Here is a 19,546-nt window from a genome sequence, read left to right as displayed (position 1 = left end):
CTAATTTCTTCAGTGAGTACTGTCAAAATTACTCTTAAATCTTCTACTACCCTCTATCTCACACATTTTCCTTGTTCTACCTTTTCTTGCCAACCTGCCTACACAAAATCCCTGGCAGTATCTCGTGTCCTTTTCCAGTTGAAGTCCACTCAAAGCCTGGCTTTTTTAGTTCCACTCCTGCACACCCTAGGAAAACATCTACATTCTTCTTGGAAACCCATCCCTAATTCCACTTATCATGCTCCCCCCTCTTTATATCTAAGCTCAGAGAAGAGTTCCCTAACAGCCAAACTGCCCTCCTGTCAGAACAGCTGGAGTATCCCAGAGTAATCTGGAATATTCTACACCTTAACAGCTACCTTGAATAAGTCTACCCAATTTAATTTCTTGTTCTTTTGCAGCCCCAGTTAAAACAATGAATGATTTCACTGACTTTGCCCCTAATGAACATACAAAATCAGCTCTTCGAAAATGTTGAATTAACATAGTCATAAATTACAAGCTCATTATTTTCCAGGCAGATTATTTAACCACACCAAACCAATCCTGTCCTTGAACAGCCCTTACCTTTTCTGTAAACCTTATTACATAGACTGTAGTCCACGCCTCCTTTGGTCCAGCTTTATCTGCTAACTCACTCCCTTCCCAGTTCCTGCCAGTTTCAAAAGCATTTACCCAAATGAGCTAAACTAAACTCATTTAGTGTCACTCTAGCATCCCTACAGCATACTCTATGTGCTTCAATCACAGGCTTATTTTACAGTAGCACACCAACTGAAATCAAATATGAGCCATGTATCCATTCACTCAGGCATTGTGGTTTGGCAGTAGTGTTGCTCTAGAACATTATTGACATGAGATTAGTCACAGCTTACTGATCAGTTTAGAAGACATTTACAGTAGTACTCCTAACCACAGTTTGATCCTTTGCACCCATGCATCAGAATTAGTGGCTGAATGATGAATCATTGTGGGAACAATAAATCAGAGAATTAAATTGATCATTTTCTTCTTTCCAGTTGAATCTGTCCTTTCATCTTTACCACTTGCCACTTGATCGCACCAGAAATAAGTAACTGGAGTTTACACTGCAGTTCTACCACAGGAATAGAAACAGAAAATTGTGACCTCATTAAATCCTATTTCATAGGTTAGCTGTATTAGTAGAGCAGTGTCTGTAATACTGGTGGCATTAAAATGCTTTTTCAGATTTAGAAACTACTTCATATCCCCATATGTACTTATCCTGTCATGCAGATATAACTTAATTTCCCCATTTCCTGCAACCCTTTTATTCCAGTTTTAATGAAGGACACCACATCCTATGCAGTCAGATGTCCTTAAAGTGCAGGGAAGCACCCTACAGGGTACTAGATAATTTCTGTCTCTCTTATTCTGGAAAAAGATTAATTCACTGTACACTGTTGCATTACTTCAATTTCTTCACATACAAAGGAGGTCTATTCTTATAGAGTATTAGGTAACTGACATTTTAAATATAGCAGTAACTTTACTGCTGTTGTCAAAGTGTGAAGGAGGAAGAGTGAAAAAAAATCCTCTTTCTATAAAGAAAAGTTAAATCCTATAGATAAGATATTCCAACTATCTTACTGCATCCTGAGGATACTACTTCCAAATTCCTCATGTTTTACTATCTTCTGCACAGGCCTTTGTTCATACTGGTTGCATTTGTTTTTAAAAATTCAACAAAAGAGATTACATGAGGTAGTTCATCACAGATATTTCCAATCAATCTTATTGTACATATCCATAGCAAAAGATGTTAAGAATTCAGTTTGTGGAAAGCAAGAGCATCTCAGGCTTTAAGCATTTATATTTCTTAGGTGTAGGAACAATAGACAAATATGTGCAGATGAAAGAAAAGTAAAATTTGGGTATTGTACCTTATTGTTTCATTGTCACATCACAGTGCATGGCCTTTGCATCAGACGGATCACACATAATATTCCTTTTTACAATATTCTTCATTTTAAAGTATATTCTTTTACACCTGATAGCCTGAAAGAGTAAGCTTTTTGGTTTTTGGTGGAATATAGATAACCTGAGCCTTGAGAACACTTGTACATCCTCAGCAATACTGATGGCCCCCAAACTCTTCACTCTGAAGATGTTCCAGTATATCAATGCCATTCTTGAACTAGGAAGCCCAGAACTGGTCACAGTACTCATATGCAGCCACACAAGTAGTAAGAAGGGAAACATTTCTTTCAACATGCCAGCTGTTTTCTTGCTATTACAGCCCAATATGCTGCTGGCCTTCAATAATGTAAGGCCATGCTGCAGACTCATCTGCAGTTTGATGGTTACACCAGGACACTGAAGTCCTTTTCTAAAAAGCTCCTACTTCGCCATGTGACTAATCAGGTCATATGAGGAACCTGGGCTCTTGGCACATAAGCACAACGAATGTTTCTACAGTGAGAAAATTTCAGTAGTGAGAGAACTGCTAGTTTTGAACCTCAACTGAACTTCAGTTATACTGCCACCCCAACATTTCTGCAATCTCTACATTCTCTTCAGTTGACCATTTTGCTTTCACCTTCTGTGTAACTCTGTGTATTGATTAGATTGCTGAAAAACTGTGACCAGTGAAGAAAGTTCTATGTCCAAATAACAGCCTTGAAAAACACTCTCAACTCAACATTTTTCACTCTGTCGTGAGCGAGTCCCAGAATGCAAAGGCCCTCAAAGCATCTTAACCTTCACTTTAAACGAGCTGCACTATCACCTCATCTGTATTCAAATAAACAAAAAAATTATAATCTGATCTTCCACCATAGAAACAGAATTTTATAGCTCACCCCCTTGAATTCTTTTTCCACTAATCAGTTGCTTAACCACAGAACTGAAGCCTCAAATACCCCGTTCTACAATTAATTTTCTTTGAAGGCTTGAGAAGAACTAAAATTGCATGCTATGAGTTCAAACACAAGAAGCTCTCATTTTTCACTTTTGGCAGCACAAAACCAAAATAAGTGGAGGTTTACCACTGAAAACTCCCAAGTGCTACTATCTCAGTTTTCTTATGATTGAAATTTTTCCACTGTTGAAAATATTCTTCAGGCTTACGTGCTGAGAGTCTAGATTTGTTACTGTGACCTGACAGAGTGCTTTCATCCTCCTCAGTCTGCTTCTGGAGTGGTTCCATATGTATTCCATTCCATAACCCTAGTTCTCACCTTATGATTGCCAAAGAGCCAATTCACATACTGCTAACCTTAACTCCAAGCAGGATTTGTAGTTATTTTCTTCCAATATATGTATTTCTGTAAAATGTTGGGAAAAAAAAATTGACAACATTATAGAACAACACTTCTTAACAGAGCTCACTGTATGGAAGTAGTCACCTGGTGTGCACTGTAGACCTTCAGTTCAACAATCTCACAATGTTTTAACTCTTCTGAAGCAGTGGCTTAGTTCAACTGAGTTTTTCCCTACTACAGAATAGTCCCAGCATCTAAAAAGCAGCACTGACTTTGAAAGAGTTTTAATTTCTGCCTAGATATAAACTAAATCTAGCACTTTCACAGGTCCTTGGAGGTTAGTGATAAAAACACCCCTAAAACAAAATCAGTAATTCAGGCCTGATGGCTCTTCGTAAAAAAACTATTTCTACTTTTCAAGTGTTAAAATTAACACAACTCAAAATACCTTCACGTAGAAGCAACAATAAATTAGACTCTTCTCCCAAGTTGGTTATACAATTTTCTCTAGAAATTTTGTTATGGTAACCAAAATGGAGCACTAGCCTGAAGCAGTTCCTGTTGGGAACTCTCTCTGTTGAGCAGAGAGGGTAAATACCTGCATCCATTACTGAAACTGACTCAGTTTCAAACTGCTACAGTAGAGTCATCCTCAATATCTTCATACAAATATCACAATAACTGAACCACTAGTCTAGTACTTTAGACAAGGAAATAATTTTTGTAAGTTTTTAGGTATTCCATCATAACTGTAGACTAACATGCAATTTTCACGTTGCAGTCCATTTTCATTAAACAAAAACAAGAATCAGAAATCCCAGTCATCCAGGAATTCTAGAATTCATCATGGATCGGCTAGAGGGCAAAGATTTTGGAATGTCACCAGAGGATGAAGTGATGCATGCTGAAGAGGCCCTACCATATAACAAACTGTCAGAAAGTGAAAAGCAATATGCCTTGTTTACTGATGGGTCCTGCCATATTGTGGGAAAGCATCGGAGATGGAAGGCAGCTGTACGGAGTCCCTGACAAGTTGCTGAGCCTGCTGAAGGAGAGGGTGAATCAAGTCAGTTTGCAGAGGTGAAAGCCATCCAGCTGGCCTTGGACATTGCTGAATGAGAAAACTGACCAGTACTTTATCTCTACACTGACTCATGGATGATGGCAAATGCCCTGTGGGGGTGGCTGCAGCAACAGAAGCAAAGCAACTGGCAATGCAGGGGTAAAATCATCTGGGCTGCTGCACTGTGACAAGAGATTACTGCGTGGGTCAGGCTGGGTATTGGTTGGCGGGTGGTGAGCAGTTGTATCCTCTTCTCTTGTTATTTTCCCTTAGTATTATTATTATTGGTGGTAGCAGCAGTGGCTTGTGTTATACCTTAGCTATTGGACTGTTCTTATCTCAACCCGTGAGAGTTACATTCTTTCGATTCTCCTCCCCATCCCACCAGGAGTGGGGGGAGAAAGGTGGGTGGGGTGAGCAAGCGGCTGTGTGGTTCTGGGTTGCTGGCTGGGCTTAAATCTTTGTGTTTTCATTAAATAGAAAAAAAAAGAAGAGTTCAAATGACCAGCTTGTAACACAACTTGCTGTATATTGTTTAAACTTTTCTATTTTTTTTTCTCCCTGCGAGAGGAAAAAAAACCTCAACATACAATGCTTCCAGGACTGCAGAACTAATAATTTGGTCCAGCAAATGAATAACAAATTCCACATTTCCACTCATCCTGATGCACTGAAATAACTATTCAAACAACACAGGAGGCCTAAAAAGCAGAAACATATATATATATATATTCTACTCAGCAAGATTGAGTCTCAAGTTTTCTTGTCCTTATCTTGATTCACAAGCAAGATGTCAAAAAGTTATTGACCCTGCTGCCCTCGTCAGCATTCAAGCCTAAAAACAAGAGTAGAACATGGTGAAATAACTAATAACTCAAAGGCTGGGTTAAGTACAAAGAACAGAAAGGGAAGGAAGAAGACTGAGTGTTTACCTTGTGAATTGTTTATGATTTTGAAGCAGATTTCTTCAGTTAAAAACCAGCAGTAAGTTCCTGCCAAAGCTGAGCAACCAATTAATTGTAACTGCAAGTAGGCAGTTTCCCATAGCAACTGCAAGAGTTTTGTGCAAGATTTAAGCTTCAACTTGAATCCTCTATATTTTCAAAAATTACTTACTTTCAGTTGACTAAATAAATTAACCCTGTCTCATTCAGCCTGCTACAGGGAGACTACTGCTGCTATTGCTTAGCAGTTCAGCAAATTCTGACCATTCTAGTAGTTTTCTAACTGCAGCCCAAATGGACGACAGTTGTTTGAACAGAAGCAAATGCCCTAGTCTTATTGTGTGTAATAACTGCTTTCCACTTAGATAATCACATAAGATCTAGAAGTTGTTTTTGTTGTTTTTTTTTTTTTTTTTTTTTAACAGCACAGAGCAACTGTATTAGCTAAACCTTTCTACTGATTATCTTTGTGTTCATGGTAAACAAAATAGTAACACCTTTTTGACACTGCCAGGGTTTTCCATGTCCTCCAAGTTTCATAACCTGGAGCAAAAGGGTGTTTTCTCCCTGCTGTTTTTTCTACCCTGTATGCTTTGGGAAATATATGGGACAAGATATCTTCATCCATTCCTCTTATTGCATCTTACTGAAACAAAACCAGGAATTGCAAAAGCTTCCACAAGAAATTCCATAGATTGTGATAAAAAAGAAAAATCAAGTTAACAGATGTTGAGAAGGGAACTTCTTGAATACAGAAAGTTACATTCCCACTAAAAAAGATCACACTGGTTTAATCAGAAACAGGTATCTGTTCCGGTGACAGCATGAGTCTCTCCAGTTGGCATTTTGCAGCAAGTTCTAAAACCAGAGCAGAGAGACATAGATGTCCATGTATGTTTAAAAAGGGTATCTACTTTGCAATTCTCTACTTTGATAAAAGCCTTAGCTGCTAATGATAACACTACCACTTGGTCTACACAAGTTAAGGGAGTTAGTTAGGAACCTGACGCTGGATTTTGCCTGTCTTGAGGTGGCACTTGAAGTGTGCTGAAAAGCTTTTATAAGCAGCCCTACACTTACTTTGGCTTAAGCCAACAAAAAGGTACTTAACAAGCATACTTCTCAGGTTTTATTTGTTAGTGGTAAAATAGTATCCATCTTATCCACAGTCATCAACTGTAATCTGAAGTCCTTTGTGAAAAGAATACAATTCCAGAAACAACTGTTAAATAAACCTAACTACTGAGCCATCTGTGCTTCAATTGTTGTATCAGCATTTTTAGAGACAAACCTGACACACGAGTTGCTCTGTAGAACAGTAATGAATATATCATTTCCTAGCTACAGCTTCTGGAAACATGTGCTACAATCCCAGCTTCAGAGATGTGTCAAATATGTGCATTATTGAAAACAGTTGATCCCCTCCCTAAATCCTTAACCTAAGTCCTGAATGAGAAATAGTGGAAACCACACATTTCATAGAATCATAGGATAGTTAGGGTTGGGAAAGACCTTAAGATCATCTAGTTCCAACAACCCTGCCATGGACAGGGACACCTCACACTAAAACATGTCATCCAAGGCTCTGTCCAACCTGGACTTGGACCACCACCAGGGATGAAGCATTCACAACTTCCTTGGGTAACCCATTCCAGTGCCTCACCACTCTTACAGTAAAGAACTTCTTCCTCATACCCATAAAGTTCCCCTGTTTAAGTTTGAACCTGTTACCCCTTGTCCTATCACTATAGTCCCTAATGAAGAGTCCCTCCTTGCATTAGTAAGTGATGAAATATGAATGAAGAAACCAGTTTTGTAAGTTCCCTTATCTTTTAAAAATTCCTATTTAAAAGTTTTGACCAAAAGCACTGTCACTTTGCTAGGTAACAGCTCAGATTAATAGCAGCAACTAGTTCTAACAGAATAAGCTGTTGCAGACATAGCTATTATTACTTCTACCAAGAGACTCTCTGTCCAGAGTACTGCTTTAACTGATTATGTTAGTGCATTAAATATTCCAGATCACAAACTGAAACAGCCAATGATCACGCACACTTTCTAAGCCACCTTTGCTTAGAAGAATTGTTAGGATTTGTAATTAAAGGAAAAAAAATGTTTTTACAGCACCAGGGTTTGCCTATCAGACATGATATAGGGGACACTACCAGAAATAAAACCAGTTAACTACTAATTCTTAAGTAATCACAGCCAGATCTAATACCTTTATACCTTAATTTGATAGGAACCTAGTATTCACTCCAGACAGCTACACTGAATACTGTATCCACTGAACACAGAGCAGCATCCATTTTCACAGGCAACACTGAGCTAGCCTGAAAGGTATTTTCCTCCAGAAGTGATAGGCTAGACTCCATGTTTTAATACTGCTACATTTTGATCCAATTTGGATCATACACTCTAAGAGCATACTAAGCATAAAATATTCCAGCCTACATGGGTGCTAAATGATTGCTGAACAGATATCAACCATAATTAAATCAGAAATTAGGTGTCCCAGTAATTCAGTTCTATACCATCAGCAGACTGACAACAGATGACATTAAAAAGTAAAATCTATCTGTTCATGTAACTTCACACAAACTCAAGCTTAACATGTTGGATCATCTAGTCATGGAATTCTGAAAGCAAGTTTGGACAGATAAAAATGCCCTGTAACATGCTTCACTTCACTGGTGCCACTAAGACTGTATTAGAGCAAAATATTAAGTCAAAGGATTAAGCAATCCAAAGGTTTAGTAATAGGATTCATGCTATTTCCATCATTAGATCATTGCTCCAAAAGATAACCAGCTGAGCAAGGAATAAAAGCCATTATCATCCAATCTGCACTTAGTTACCAGCTCTCAATTAAAGCAATTTCAATTACTGCAAGAGCTTCAACACCAACATTTGTATTAAAATCCTCAGGACATGTTGCCCAAAGAATGTGCAGGAAGTGACTGTTTTCCTTCTGGAGCAGTAAACACTAGCTATTGCATTTCAGTTCCAATAGGTGCCAGCTTGATAGTTTTACTTCTACACAGGATCTAAAGACCTGTGATAATAGAAAACACCCCTCACAATAATAAATACTAATTCTCAAAGTTAAGGTTGTACTCCATCATGAAGATAGGAGAGGATAAACAGGAAGATGAGTGTATCTTAAAAAAAAAAAAATATTGCTATAGTAAAAACAAAACAAAACCAACCAAACAAACAAACAAAAAAAACCCACAAAAAAGCCCCCGCTGAAATTTAAATAAATGAGGCTTAACAACATAAGCATGACTGACTTCTCTAGAATCTGAACACAGGATATTGTCCTAGGCAAGATTAAGTAACTGTTCTGTCAAACCCAAAGCAGTGAAACTTAACTTCTAAATAAATTTTCATATAAGATTAACAGGCATTATTTTCCAGTGCACCTCACCTTCACATAGCAATGCATAAAAAGAAGTATCAAGATCAGTATTAATGGGTTCCAGAAGTTTTGTGCCTTAACACAATTTTTGATAACATGCTGAAGCAGTTAATGATTAGAAGCATGCAAAACCAAAAAAAATCTTGATAAGAGCTATTTTTAAGTTAACCAAATAAATGCTGCTTTCTAATTACTTAAAAAGACACATTAACATCCACAGAATTGCTCTGTAAACTAATTATATACACTTGCAGTATTCAGCTTCACTGTATTCCGTTAAAGCTTACCAATATTGATATTGCACTTTTACCACTTAAATAATCTACAAAAAATTATGCTATTTTCTCCAGAGTTTACCATGAATTACTTTTAAAGATGCTTTAACACATTTAAGGTATTTATAATATAAACTTATAATGTAAATATATAAAATGTAAAATATAAATTTATAATGTCAATTTAATACAAGAACAGAGCTAAAGACTATTACTATTTCCAAGATAAGTTTAAGCAATAAATAATAAATGCTTCAAGACAGGCCAAATTCAAGTTTTTAAAACCATTCTAAGTAACTCTGGCTAAATAGATGGATAATACTGCTATTGGAGTTACTGAGTCAGCAATCCAGGTAATATAGATTCTCCCAAATGCCTCACATGAATACAAAGGTTCCTGTGAAATTTTATACAGGGACATATACAAAAGTTCAGATCTCACTGCACAGGAATTCTACTTATTCTTTTTATGTAAGGACTTAAAACCACCTCCTCCCAATTGCACTACCTGAATCAAGTATTGGAAGTGTTTTGAACAAACAAAAATCCTTTTTAAACATTTACTGCCTATGGTATTTGCATTCATAGCATCATTAACAAATCAGTTTAGAAGAGGTATGCTGATGGTAACTGTTCTAGGGACAGCTCTCTATCTTTTGTCTCAAATGGCTTTCCAGCTCATCTTTCCTCCCTAAAGCTAGTATCTAATTTACACACCACAAGTGTGTTAAAAGGAAGTTCATAAATTACTGGAATATGGGGAAAGAAAGTATCAGTCATTCATCAATAATTATCAAGATTTGATCTTAACTCATAAGAAACTTTGAGCATACTGACTTCATAATTAGATATCCTTTAGAATATTCTTTGAACTTTTGCTGGAAGTATGACAGACAAATCTCCAGAACATACCTTTCTAGTGGTGTTTTGGTCTGTTCAGCTTAGCCACTGCATGCAATTACTCTATTTGATTTTCAGAGTATAGCTGAAGGCCAAGTAAAAAGATTTCACTGTTTTCCTTTTGGCCTGTAACCAGTGGGGAAGGCTATAATATATATAAATAAGGACAAAAATCTAGACCATACTCTAATTCTTTTTGCAGAAAGGAAGTTATATAAATTCTTTTTCTCTTATTTTTTTGAGAAATGCAATTACCCTTGGCTTATTACGTATCTGTACTACATATTTACACTGTATAAAAGAGACTAAGCCCATAAAAACAGGCAGTGCTGAAAAGCACCAAAACCCAAGTCCCTCAAGCTACTCCAAAGCCATATGCATAGAGTATACAAGACCATATTTCTGAGAATTAAGACAAGAATTTTAACTTGTTCAATAGCACTTATTAATACTGACTGCTTTCCAAGACAGAAAGCAACACAGATACTAGTCCCTTAAGCACTTAAAATATTGTTTCCCTCTCCAACTATGGCATGTGATTGCAGATTTTGTCATTGGTGTTCACAATCAACATAGGCTTCAGCATCAATCTGCAGTAAAAAAAAAAAAAAGCCAGCAGAATATCCAGCATCTAATAAATATTTCAAAGTCTTTTTAATGAGTTGTGCAGATGTCTACCTACCCCTCCTCATAACAAGCTAACGCAGAAAAACGTCTAATTGTTCAAAACTGCTGAAACCGCAATTTGGAAGAAAAACAACTGTTGTATAACTCACTGGTCAGTTATTGGCACTTACTAATCCCAGCTAATGCTTTTGTCCTAGTAATAGAAGATCTGTCTATACAAATGATAACTGCCTCTTTCCACAGAATTGTATTGGCTCATAAATGCCACATTCAAGGTGGCACTTCTGCAGGGGGCAAAATTAAGAATAACTTAATGCAAACCTTCAACTTCAGAAGTGTGCAAATTACATAGAAAGAAGCAACTTTGTTCCCACTTTTCTCCGAACACATATTCAGAAGTCCAAACAAACATGAACAAAGCCATTAAAAATAAATAAAATGTATTAAGTACACTTAGCCAGGGATGCCTGTGAAAAAATGTGAATGTGACTTAAGCAATACAATTTTATATACCACCTCGCTTTTGTATCTTTCCTAAATTTTCTCTTCTGACCTTTCATTTACACATTTAAAATGCCTTTCAACCTCAAAAATATTTGGACTTGAGAAACCTGTATTTGAGTCCACTGTGCTTTGCTTAAACTTGAACATAGTATTTGACCTGCAAGTCCTGGTATTTTAACAGCTAAGAACATGCTCTGTCAGAACAAGCATACAGGCATTGTTTGTTGTATTGTGAACTGTTCAGGGAATTTCTCATTTACGAATTTTGACACTGCTGCAAGACCTATTAATTCAGTATTTTTACTTATGTGGCCTGCATGACTCACCAATTCCACAGTACTCATCAACATTCAATGCATAACCTTCACAACTAACACTACTTTCCACATATTATTCCAAATGGAAGCACAATACCACAATATAGACCCCTGCAGAACGGTTCTCTTAGATATTTAAAAAGCATAGCTCATCTTCTCTATGCCCCCTTGTTGAAAGAAAAATCAGCTAACTGAATTGGAAGACAAGAGCTAGGCTTGAAAAACATGGAGTTAGTACAGATAAAACTTACACAAGAGGGAAAACTGAGGTTAGAATAAGGGAAGGTGAGAAGAAAAGGAACAGTGCTAGAAGTAAATATTTTCCTCACACCACTGAATTATCTGCTTGTTATTCATAATCTATTCCTAACTTTGTACTTGTCATACTTGGTAACGCATGTGCTTAAGACTACAAACTCAGACAAAACTGGATATATTCACAGAAGAGATGAAATTTATTTTCAATTTAGGGAATGGAATATATTAGTAAGACTTTCTGCAACAACAACAAAAAATAAATTGTGTTTTATTCTGATTATTCTTTACATTTTGCAGCAAACACCAATTAGACACAGCACAAATCAGCATAATAACAGCCCAAACAGAAACAAAAAAGGAAGTACTTATTTTTTATAAGCATAAAAAGTCAAACATGAATCACATGCTTAGGCAATCTCTTAAAAGACACAAGTTTCAGAGCACAAAACCCAAATAAATGAAACAAACAAAAAAACCACCAAAAACCCCCCCCACACAAAAAAAAACCAACAAAACCCAACACCCCAATTGTAGGCCTGACATCAACATCTCAAAGATATTGCTATGTTTAGCAGTTCCAGATTCATGATCAGTCTTATCCTGAAGGCTATTTACATATCAGATGAAAATGACTTCAGAAGGAGCTGTATCTCTACCTTCACAGAAAGGACAGGTTTGAGAATTCTGGGATGTTGATTCAGTCAGACATTCATTCCACCACAATGCCACCACAAAGAATTAGAGGCAAGTTTGTTACTCCACATTGTTCCTATAAACTACTTAAAAAAAAAAAAAAGATGCAAACTGTTAATATTTTGATCAATTCTTTGCTACATATCCTCAGACTCTTCCAGATCAGACTAGCAAAATTAATTTGCCATCCTGAAATGGTGTTTTTCCATTAACCTAATATTTCTTTTTGTACCCACTACTAAAAAGTAGCTGCTGTGTTCTTCTGAAAGTTACTGTAGCACATTCACGGTATTTTAGCTAAGAGTAACTCTAACATGAATGTGGAATGTGCTAACAGCAGGTTACAGTAGCAAGCAACTGTTTTGTTTCACAAAAGAAATGCTTAGCTCATCATGTCGAAATATGCAAAATGTATACATACAAAATCAAACACCGAATTTAAGTAGAACTAAGCAGTAAAACAAAACTGTCTTTAGCAGTCACACTCCAGCACACTCAATAGGAACAAAGAGGAAAATAACAGAAAGCCTAGAATACTCCAGATAAGGAAAACCCCACATGCTACAAGTACTGGTATAACACTGAAATATTCAAGGGGCTTCACATGGGATAAAACTCAGTCGAGCATCTTTCAGGTCACTGCTAATCCTGATACTCTACTGGACAAACTACTGGGGCATGCTTACACTGCACTGTAATCCACACAGGCTTTCAGGCTTCCTTTTAGTTAAAAGCAAGAAAACTGTTTCCTAACCAGAAGCAATACAGGTATCAATGTAGTCATCATAATGACATGCACTTCAGCATTCGATCTAATGAGACAAGGTGAATTTCAATGCATTCAAGGTATGGTTAATCTATAACTCACATAATCTACCCATATACAATGACCATTTCAGTGTTTGTTTTCATTTAGTTTGTTCCTAAATGAGTAGAAGTCATTCCACTCAAAAGAACAGAGGTTACCCCTCAAAAGTTAAACGCTATTTATTTCTACATTCTAACAATTCTTCCTGCAGACAGAGTTAAGACTCTTCTCCTTTTCACAACACTACACCCCTGACTGCTAACTCTATTTCAAAAACGTATTTCTAAACAATGTTCTTGTGTTAGCCTCTCCAATTAGTTTTGCAGTAGTCATGTTTTATGCATTTCTCAAGATATGTATTCAAGCATCATTATATCCCAAAGAACTGCAAGACCATAATATTACAATTGAGTGAAGGATGTACAGATGCTATTTTGTAGCCAAGTTACTGAAGGTCCTCTAGGGATTTGGGTTTGTTTCAGCTGTTTTATTATGTAAAAACCAAGACTTTACACCATAAATGCTAACTATGCAAGCACAGCATATATATAATAAAAAACACATATGTCTTACAATCTACCATCACTCCAACTCCCCAGTCCTCTCAGCAAGAGAAACCCGGCGCTTCCAGTTTGGTTGACTATCCTATCTTTTCCAAGTATTAGGCTAGCTGATTTACCAAACATCACTATAAGCAGCAGCATGTTTAGGAAGCAATGGTGCATGAGAATACAGCAGCTCATTAAGTGAGGAATTCCCAGTTAAGCTATGGGAGATGAAGTTACTTTAGAACATTTACTATTATCTCCTTACAAATCCAAGTTTATCTTCCTAAAAACTTTGTGCCCAGTGACTGAATGTGAATTATACCTGGCCTGAGAAATCTACTGCTCACGGGAAACATTACATGTACATGTTGATAAAAAAGTCTTTTAAAGCAATTGTACAGCTTATCTTGTTCCACTGAGGGAAGAGGATAAAGGAAAAAAGAGCAAACACCATTTGCATTAAGAGGTTCTGTGGGCTTAATATACTCTGCTCTTTTTTTGACTAGTATATTTCAACCCCTATTCTCTCCCTTGAGTAAAGGAAATTTCTTTAATCCACATGGATCCTCCTCACCCATTTAACTGCATTTTATTCATCTGTTCCCATGAAAGCTTCTCCTTTCTTTGGGAATTTTAAAAATTTGAGTGGATGTATGTGGGAAGAGTGCAGAATTCCTCCAATTCCTGCAAAGGCACCTCCAAATCAACATATGCTGGCTGTGTTCAAAAGGAAGACATCAAAGTCAAACAGTAAAAGCTATTTTTTAATCTAGTCATCATAAAAATAGATGACACCATACGTAACTGCTAGCATAACACACTAACTACAGTACCTCTGTAGAAATTAGTATATTTACCACACAAAAAAAAGTGGTCTTGACATTTCTCTGCTTAAAATCATGTCTAGCAAGATGTTTCTTACAAAAATCAAATAAGTTTTACAGGACTATTCAAACTATAGAATAATCTTTCACACTTTTATCAAGTAGAAACCAACAATGTCTTCCAAATGCACAGTCTGGCAGGACGAAAATCTGCTAAACAACAAAGCAGTATCATTTGGCACTTATCTGTTTAATTGCCACCCCCCAGAGCTATGTTTCTGTGAAAGATTCTTTCTGAATAAAGTATCTTAAGAGAATGCCATATCTCTTTACATAGAAATAAACGAAATGCAAACAGAGACTCTTCCTTCTACCTCTGTATTCCTTCTTTGTCCAAGAACTGCTGAAGTGGCAGGAACTTTCCCTATTTAAGGACAATAATCCTCTCTTTCCAATGACATAGTTTTCACATTATAGGTTAAGTTTCACCTGCTGTGTGAATCAAAGTCTGACAGATACCTTCCTCTTGGTATCTACTAACTAAATCCAAGATAAAAAAAAAAAAAATTACTCCAAAGACAGAACCTCCACAACTTATTACACACAAGTGAAGAAAAGCAAAGACTGATTTATAGCCTTACTGATGACATCCATTTATGCTATTATTTTTAAAGTGCCTCAGGTCATCTAGTTAGCATTTCAAGCCCTGCCATTCAGATACAAAAAATCAGAGGTCAAACCCTTTACCTTGTAATTGGCAGCAAAATTGCAAGATTATGGTTAAAACTTGTATTGTGTCCAATCAACTAATGAGGAGACAAGACACAAAACAAATGAGAATCTGGAAATCAAAAGTTTCAGGAAGACAGACAAGAAAGAATTTTATGAAGATGAAGACTCCCACATCACAGGGAGAGGAAATTTCTACTACTGCAAAGTTTATATAAGTAAAATTCCTGAACATTAAATCATGCTTAGAACAGGAAAGCAGCAGGGAGCAGAAGCCATGTAACTGATAAGGAAGACAGTCAAAAAAGAACATGCAGCATGGAACAGATAGTTTTCTGAGAACTGCAACTATCAAAACACAATTTGCCTTCATGTATTTTATTAATTTAGGAACAAAAATGCCAGTTCTAAGGTTTCTCCTACAGTTAGGATTTAGAGTTCTCTTGCCCCTTCTCAACGCATATTTCCCATTGTGCAGTAAAACATGAGTTCACTTTTGTACTCTTTTCTTCGCTTAAGGTACTTCCCTCTACTTCAGTACTTTTGCAAAACACACCAGAATCTACCCATACCTCCATGAAACTTATCAAAAATTAGCCAAAACAAAATTTAATAAACTAGTAGGAAGGAAGTGGGTCAGTCAAAACTTGCCCATATAAGCTTCGCATCCACAGGAAACCAGGCTAAGTGTCTACTAGCCCACAATCTGTCAAGAAAACATACTGGGCTGAAAAGAAAATATTAGAGTTCTTTGCTACTGGCAAGTAGGATGATAGAAACCATATTTGCAAGTGGAAGAGGGAAGAATGAACGAGATTAAGTCACAGATGAGAAAGTTCCCATAGTTTACGCACTTTCCACATTAGAAGAAGCTCTCAAATGTATATGTTGTTCAAGGATTCTAATGTTTAATTTACTGCAATTATCTAACCACAGTGTCTCTCCTTTAAGGATTTCTACCTCATTAGTGAAGTCAGATCATACCCTTCAGCCTCTTTACTATAGCATCATGAAGGCTGGCTCAAGCTTCTTTCAGCAGCAGATGGAACTAAGTATTCGACTTTGCACTGAAGTTGATGAAGAGTGATCAAATCCATTCGCTATGAGTTGCAGTATCACTCAGAGTAGGAAAGTAAAAAAGCCTTTGTGATTAGCATTGCAGTTTATATATAAACAGACTCAAGATGGTCACTGCCAAAGTTTTTGCCTCAGCAACAGATACACAAGGATCCATTAACCACTAGTGTGCAGTGAGCTCTCTAGATATATATGGAATTCCTGTAAAAGGGAAGAATTCAAATCTGCTGTTGAAACACTCTGGAGATGCCCAAAGCTGAGAAGAAGTAAGACACATCAATGCATCATTCAACTCTATTACAGACATAGATACAAGACCCTTAAACTGCTGAATTATACCATTCCCAGTTGTTACTTCTAGCACTTTAGAAACAGAGCAGAACATGCGAGTGTGCAGCCACTGTGATGCAAAGTCCAGTAGTTTAGCTGAAACTGACAGAGAAGACTATTTGAGCTAAGCTGTTGGACTTTGTACTAAAGCAATGGAGGTACTTGCACATGTTTCTTTTTATCAAGAATGCTACAAGCTTGTGTAACTTTCAAAGTTGACAAGTAGAGTAGGAAGAACTTAAGTCACCACAGCAAGATGTCAGCACATGTCAAGCTCCCAAATACAATAATTCGCTTGTTCAGAGATCCAAGTAATTATAGCTAAATTACATGTAAATCTCTGCTCTGATGTAACAGATTCTAGGCAATATTTCTGAACATTAGGAGTTCACTGAAGCAGAACCTTGGCCTTATGTACATGCACCTTCCTCAGAAATCTCATTGATAACTGAAGGCAAATGAGGACAGAATCCAGCCTCCACATACAATGTACCTCAAGACTTTTTAGCCATTACACAGGTGTCTGCTGTTCCTGTAGCACTCGAGCTAACTAGATACCAAAATACTTCACAGAAGGTTAATGAATTAAGCCTCAACACACCCAGTGGCTTAGCATCACCCTATTAAGGATGAGCCCTGAGGCACAGAGAGGAAGAATAACCAAACCGAGGCCACACATAAGCATATACACATAAAATCAATGAGGCAGACTAGGATAAGGGCTGTCAATCCAGAAAATTTCACATACTGACATACAGAAACTTAACTTGCATGCACACGGGTCGACGTGGGGGCAGGACTGCGGGGAGGGCAATGAGTGAGAAAAGGAATCACAGATTATCAGGTTGCAAAAGTCCTCAAGAGTCATCTGGTCCAACCCTTCTAAGCAAAGCATGACCTAGAGTAGGCATCCCAGTACCCTGTCCAGGCAAACCTTAGAAATGTCCAAAAGGAAAAAAGCCAGAAACAGAGGGCCACGAGGAGGGGGAGAGGAAGCACACCCAATTGCCTGAACCCTCATCACAGCGCAGAGCTCACAGATTGCCTACTCCCAATCAGGCTGGATGGGGCTACCACTGCAGGTAAGACCCGGCCGGAGAGCCGAGAACTCCCACCTACACATTCCTCCCTCCTCAGCCCAAAGCGCCGCTCCCCAGCCCTTCAGCCGCCTGTTCCTACCTTGGCCACGTAGTCCTTCACCTCATCTAAGTCTCCGTTTTTGAGGGCCCACATGAACTCCTTGTCAGACATTGCGGTCGCCAGGCAGAAACGAGTGCGGGGGCGCGGGCGAGGTGGCTAGGGGCCGGCGGCACCTCCAGGAAGCGAGGGCAGCGGCCGCTTACTCGATGCCTGCCGGCGTTTGGACGTCACTGAGCACGGCGGGAACAAGGGGCAGGCAGCGGGAAGCACGGGAACGGTCCGACTGCCTCAAGACGGGAAAAGCGGTTTACTTCAGCGCAACACTTCCGCTTCCGGTTCCCATTCCGATCCCCTACCCACCCCACCAAAGCACCCGCGCACAAGAGAAAGGGACATAGAGCGCATGCGCGTTCCGCAGGCTGCCGCCGAGTCCTCTTTACGCATGCGCCAGCTCCAAGCGTCCATGCGTTCCCGGGGATACCGCGGGGTTAGAGGGGCTATAGCGCATGCACTCTGCACTCCCGCGACCTCGCCCTGCCGGCGGCCCCGCCCCCTGCTGCGGAGGGTTGCCATGGTGACGCGGCCTACGCTAGGCGCCATCAACCGGCTCTGCTGGAGGGGCCGCTAAGTCTGCCGCTGGCTGCGGGGAGATCCCGGCGGAGCCCGGCCCTAGGCTGACCTCACCCGGTGCCCGGCACTCTGCGCCAGACCTTGCGTCTCTGCCTAGGGCGCTGCGGCATGCCGGGAGAGCTGCGGGCAGCACTGGGCTCCGGGGGAGCGGCAGAGCCTCTGGCTCCTACCTTCAAACCGGTTGAGGAAGTGCGTGTTTGAGTATCTGTTCCCACTGAGGGAACCGAGCGTCTAAAAGCTGTTCTACAAACCCCGAGGCACTGAACATGCTGTAAATAATTATCATAATGCTTCCAAAACATGAGCGGGGAAATATAAAAGGAAGTATATGATAATTAATTGGTATGTTGGAACTTAGTGGTTGCATCTGTCTTTTGAAACCACGTGTTTTGCATACAGAGCATGCAGCCTGTTGTGTGAGTCATGCTTTACTTCTTAACAGCCAGCCGTTCTCCCTAACCCTGTCTGGCAAGCAGCACCTCAAACATCCTTGGAGCTAGAGTAGCTCTGCTGTGGCTGTACAGTCTGGGAACAGCATGAAAATGTATGGAAACTGTTTAAGGGCAGCAATGGTCTTACTTGCAAAAAGGAGGGGGCAGCCCATCACACAGGCCAAGAAAACTTTTGAGTGGGAGGGTGCTGTACAACTCGTGATTTTCCACTGTTTTCTTTATATGTCTGAACCACAGAAATGTTAAATATGTAGGGCTTTGCAGATTTTTGTCAGGGATTAAATGGTATTTAACTGAAATAGCTACACTGTTCCTTGCAAGGAACTAAAAAATCTATAAGCTTTCAAGCTGGATTAGTTAATGATTTCACTTATAAACTTAGAGGTTCTGGAACGTGTGATACTGTCCTTGTTCCTTTTCCTAATGTCATAAAAGAAACCAAAATCTGTAAGACAACTGGCAGTGCCCTTGTGTTGTTTTGTAAATGCTCCCAGCACATGCATAAATATGAATTTTTAAGTACTTAATTTTCAATCTGCAGAAATGATAAGTGAGTTTGGATTGTTTTAGTAAGCTAAGTCCAATTTTTTTTTTTTTTTTTTTTTTTTAGGGAGACTAAGTAATCCTGAGTTAATAACACTGGTGAAAACATTTAAAATTCTGGATACTGACTTAGATATTTGAATATGCATCAAGGAGCGAAGTTGTAATCATATTTAAAAAAAAAAATTGCTGGACAATTCTCTTGCTATATTTGTAGTCACTAATCCATGAATCCAATC

The 19,546-nt window shown here is 38.5% G+C and overlaps 1 protein-coding gene across 1 annotated transcript in view; it reads right to left on the bottom strand.

The window, feature by feature from the left end:
* Positions 1 to 18,049, bottom strand: part of MTPN (myotrophin) — a 36,667-nt gene extending 18,618 nt beyond the window's left edge. The window contains exon 1 of the mRNA XM_005144399.4: positions 17,722 to 18,049. Coding sequence (XP_005144456.1) covers positions 17,722 to 17,793 — 72 coding nt within the window. The 5' untranslated portion in view covers positions 17,794 to 18,049. The remainder of the gene's footprint in view (positions 1 to 17,721) is intronic.
* Between the last annotated feature and the right edge of the window lie 1,497 nt (positions 18,050 to 19,546).

The sequence above is a fragment of the Melopsittacus undulatus genome, chromosome 5 (assembly GCF_012275295.1).
Source record: "Melopsittacus undulatus isolate bMelUnd1 chromosome 5, bMelUnd1.mat.Z, whole genome shotgun sequence".
Classification (NCBI taxonomy): Eukaryota; Metazoa; Chordata; class Aves; order Psittaciformes; family Psittaculidae; genus Melopsittacus; species Melopsittacus undulatus.
This window is presented reverse-complemented; position numbering and strand designations above follow the sequence as displayed.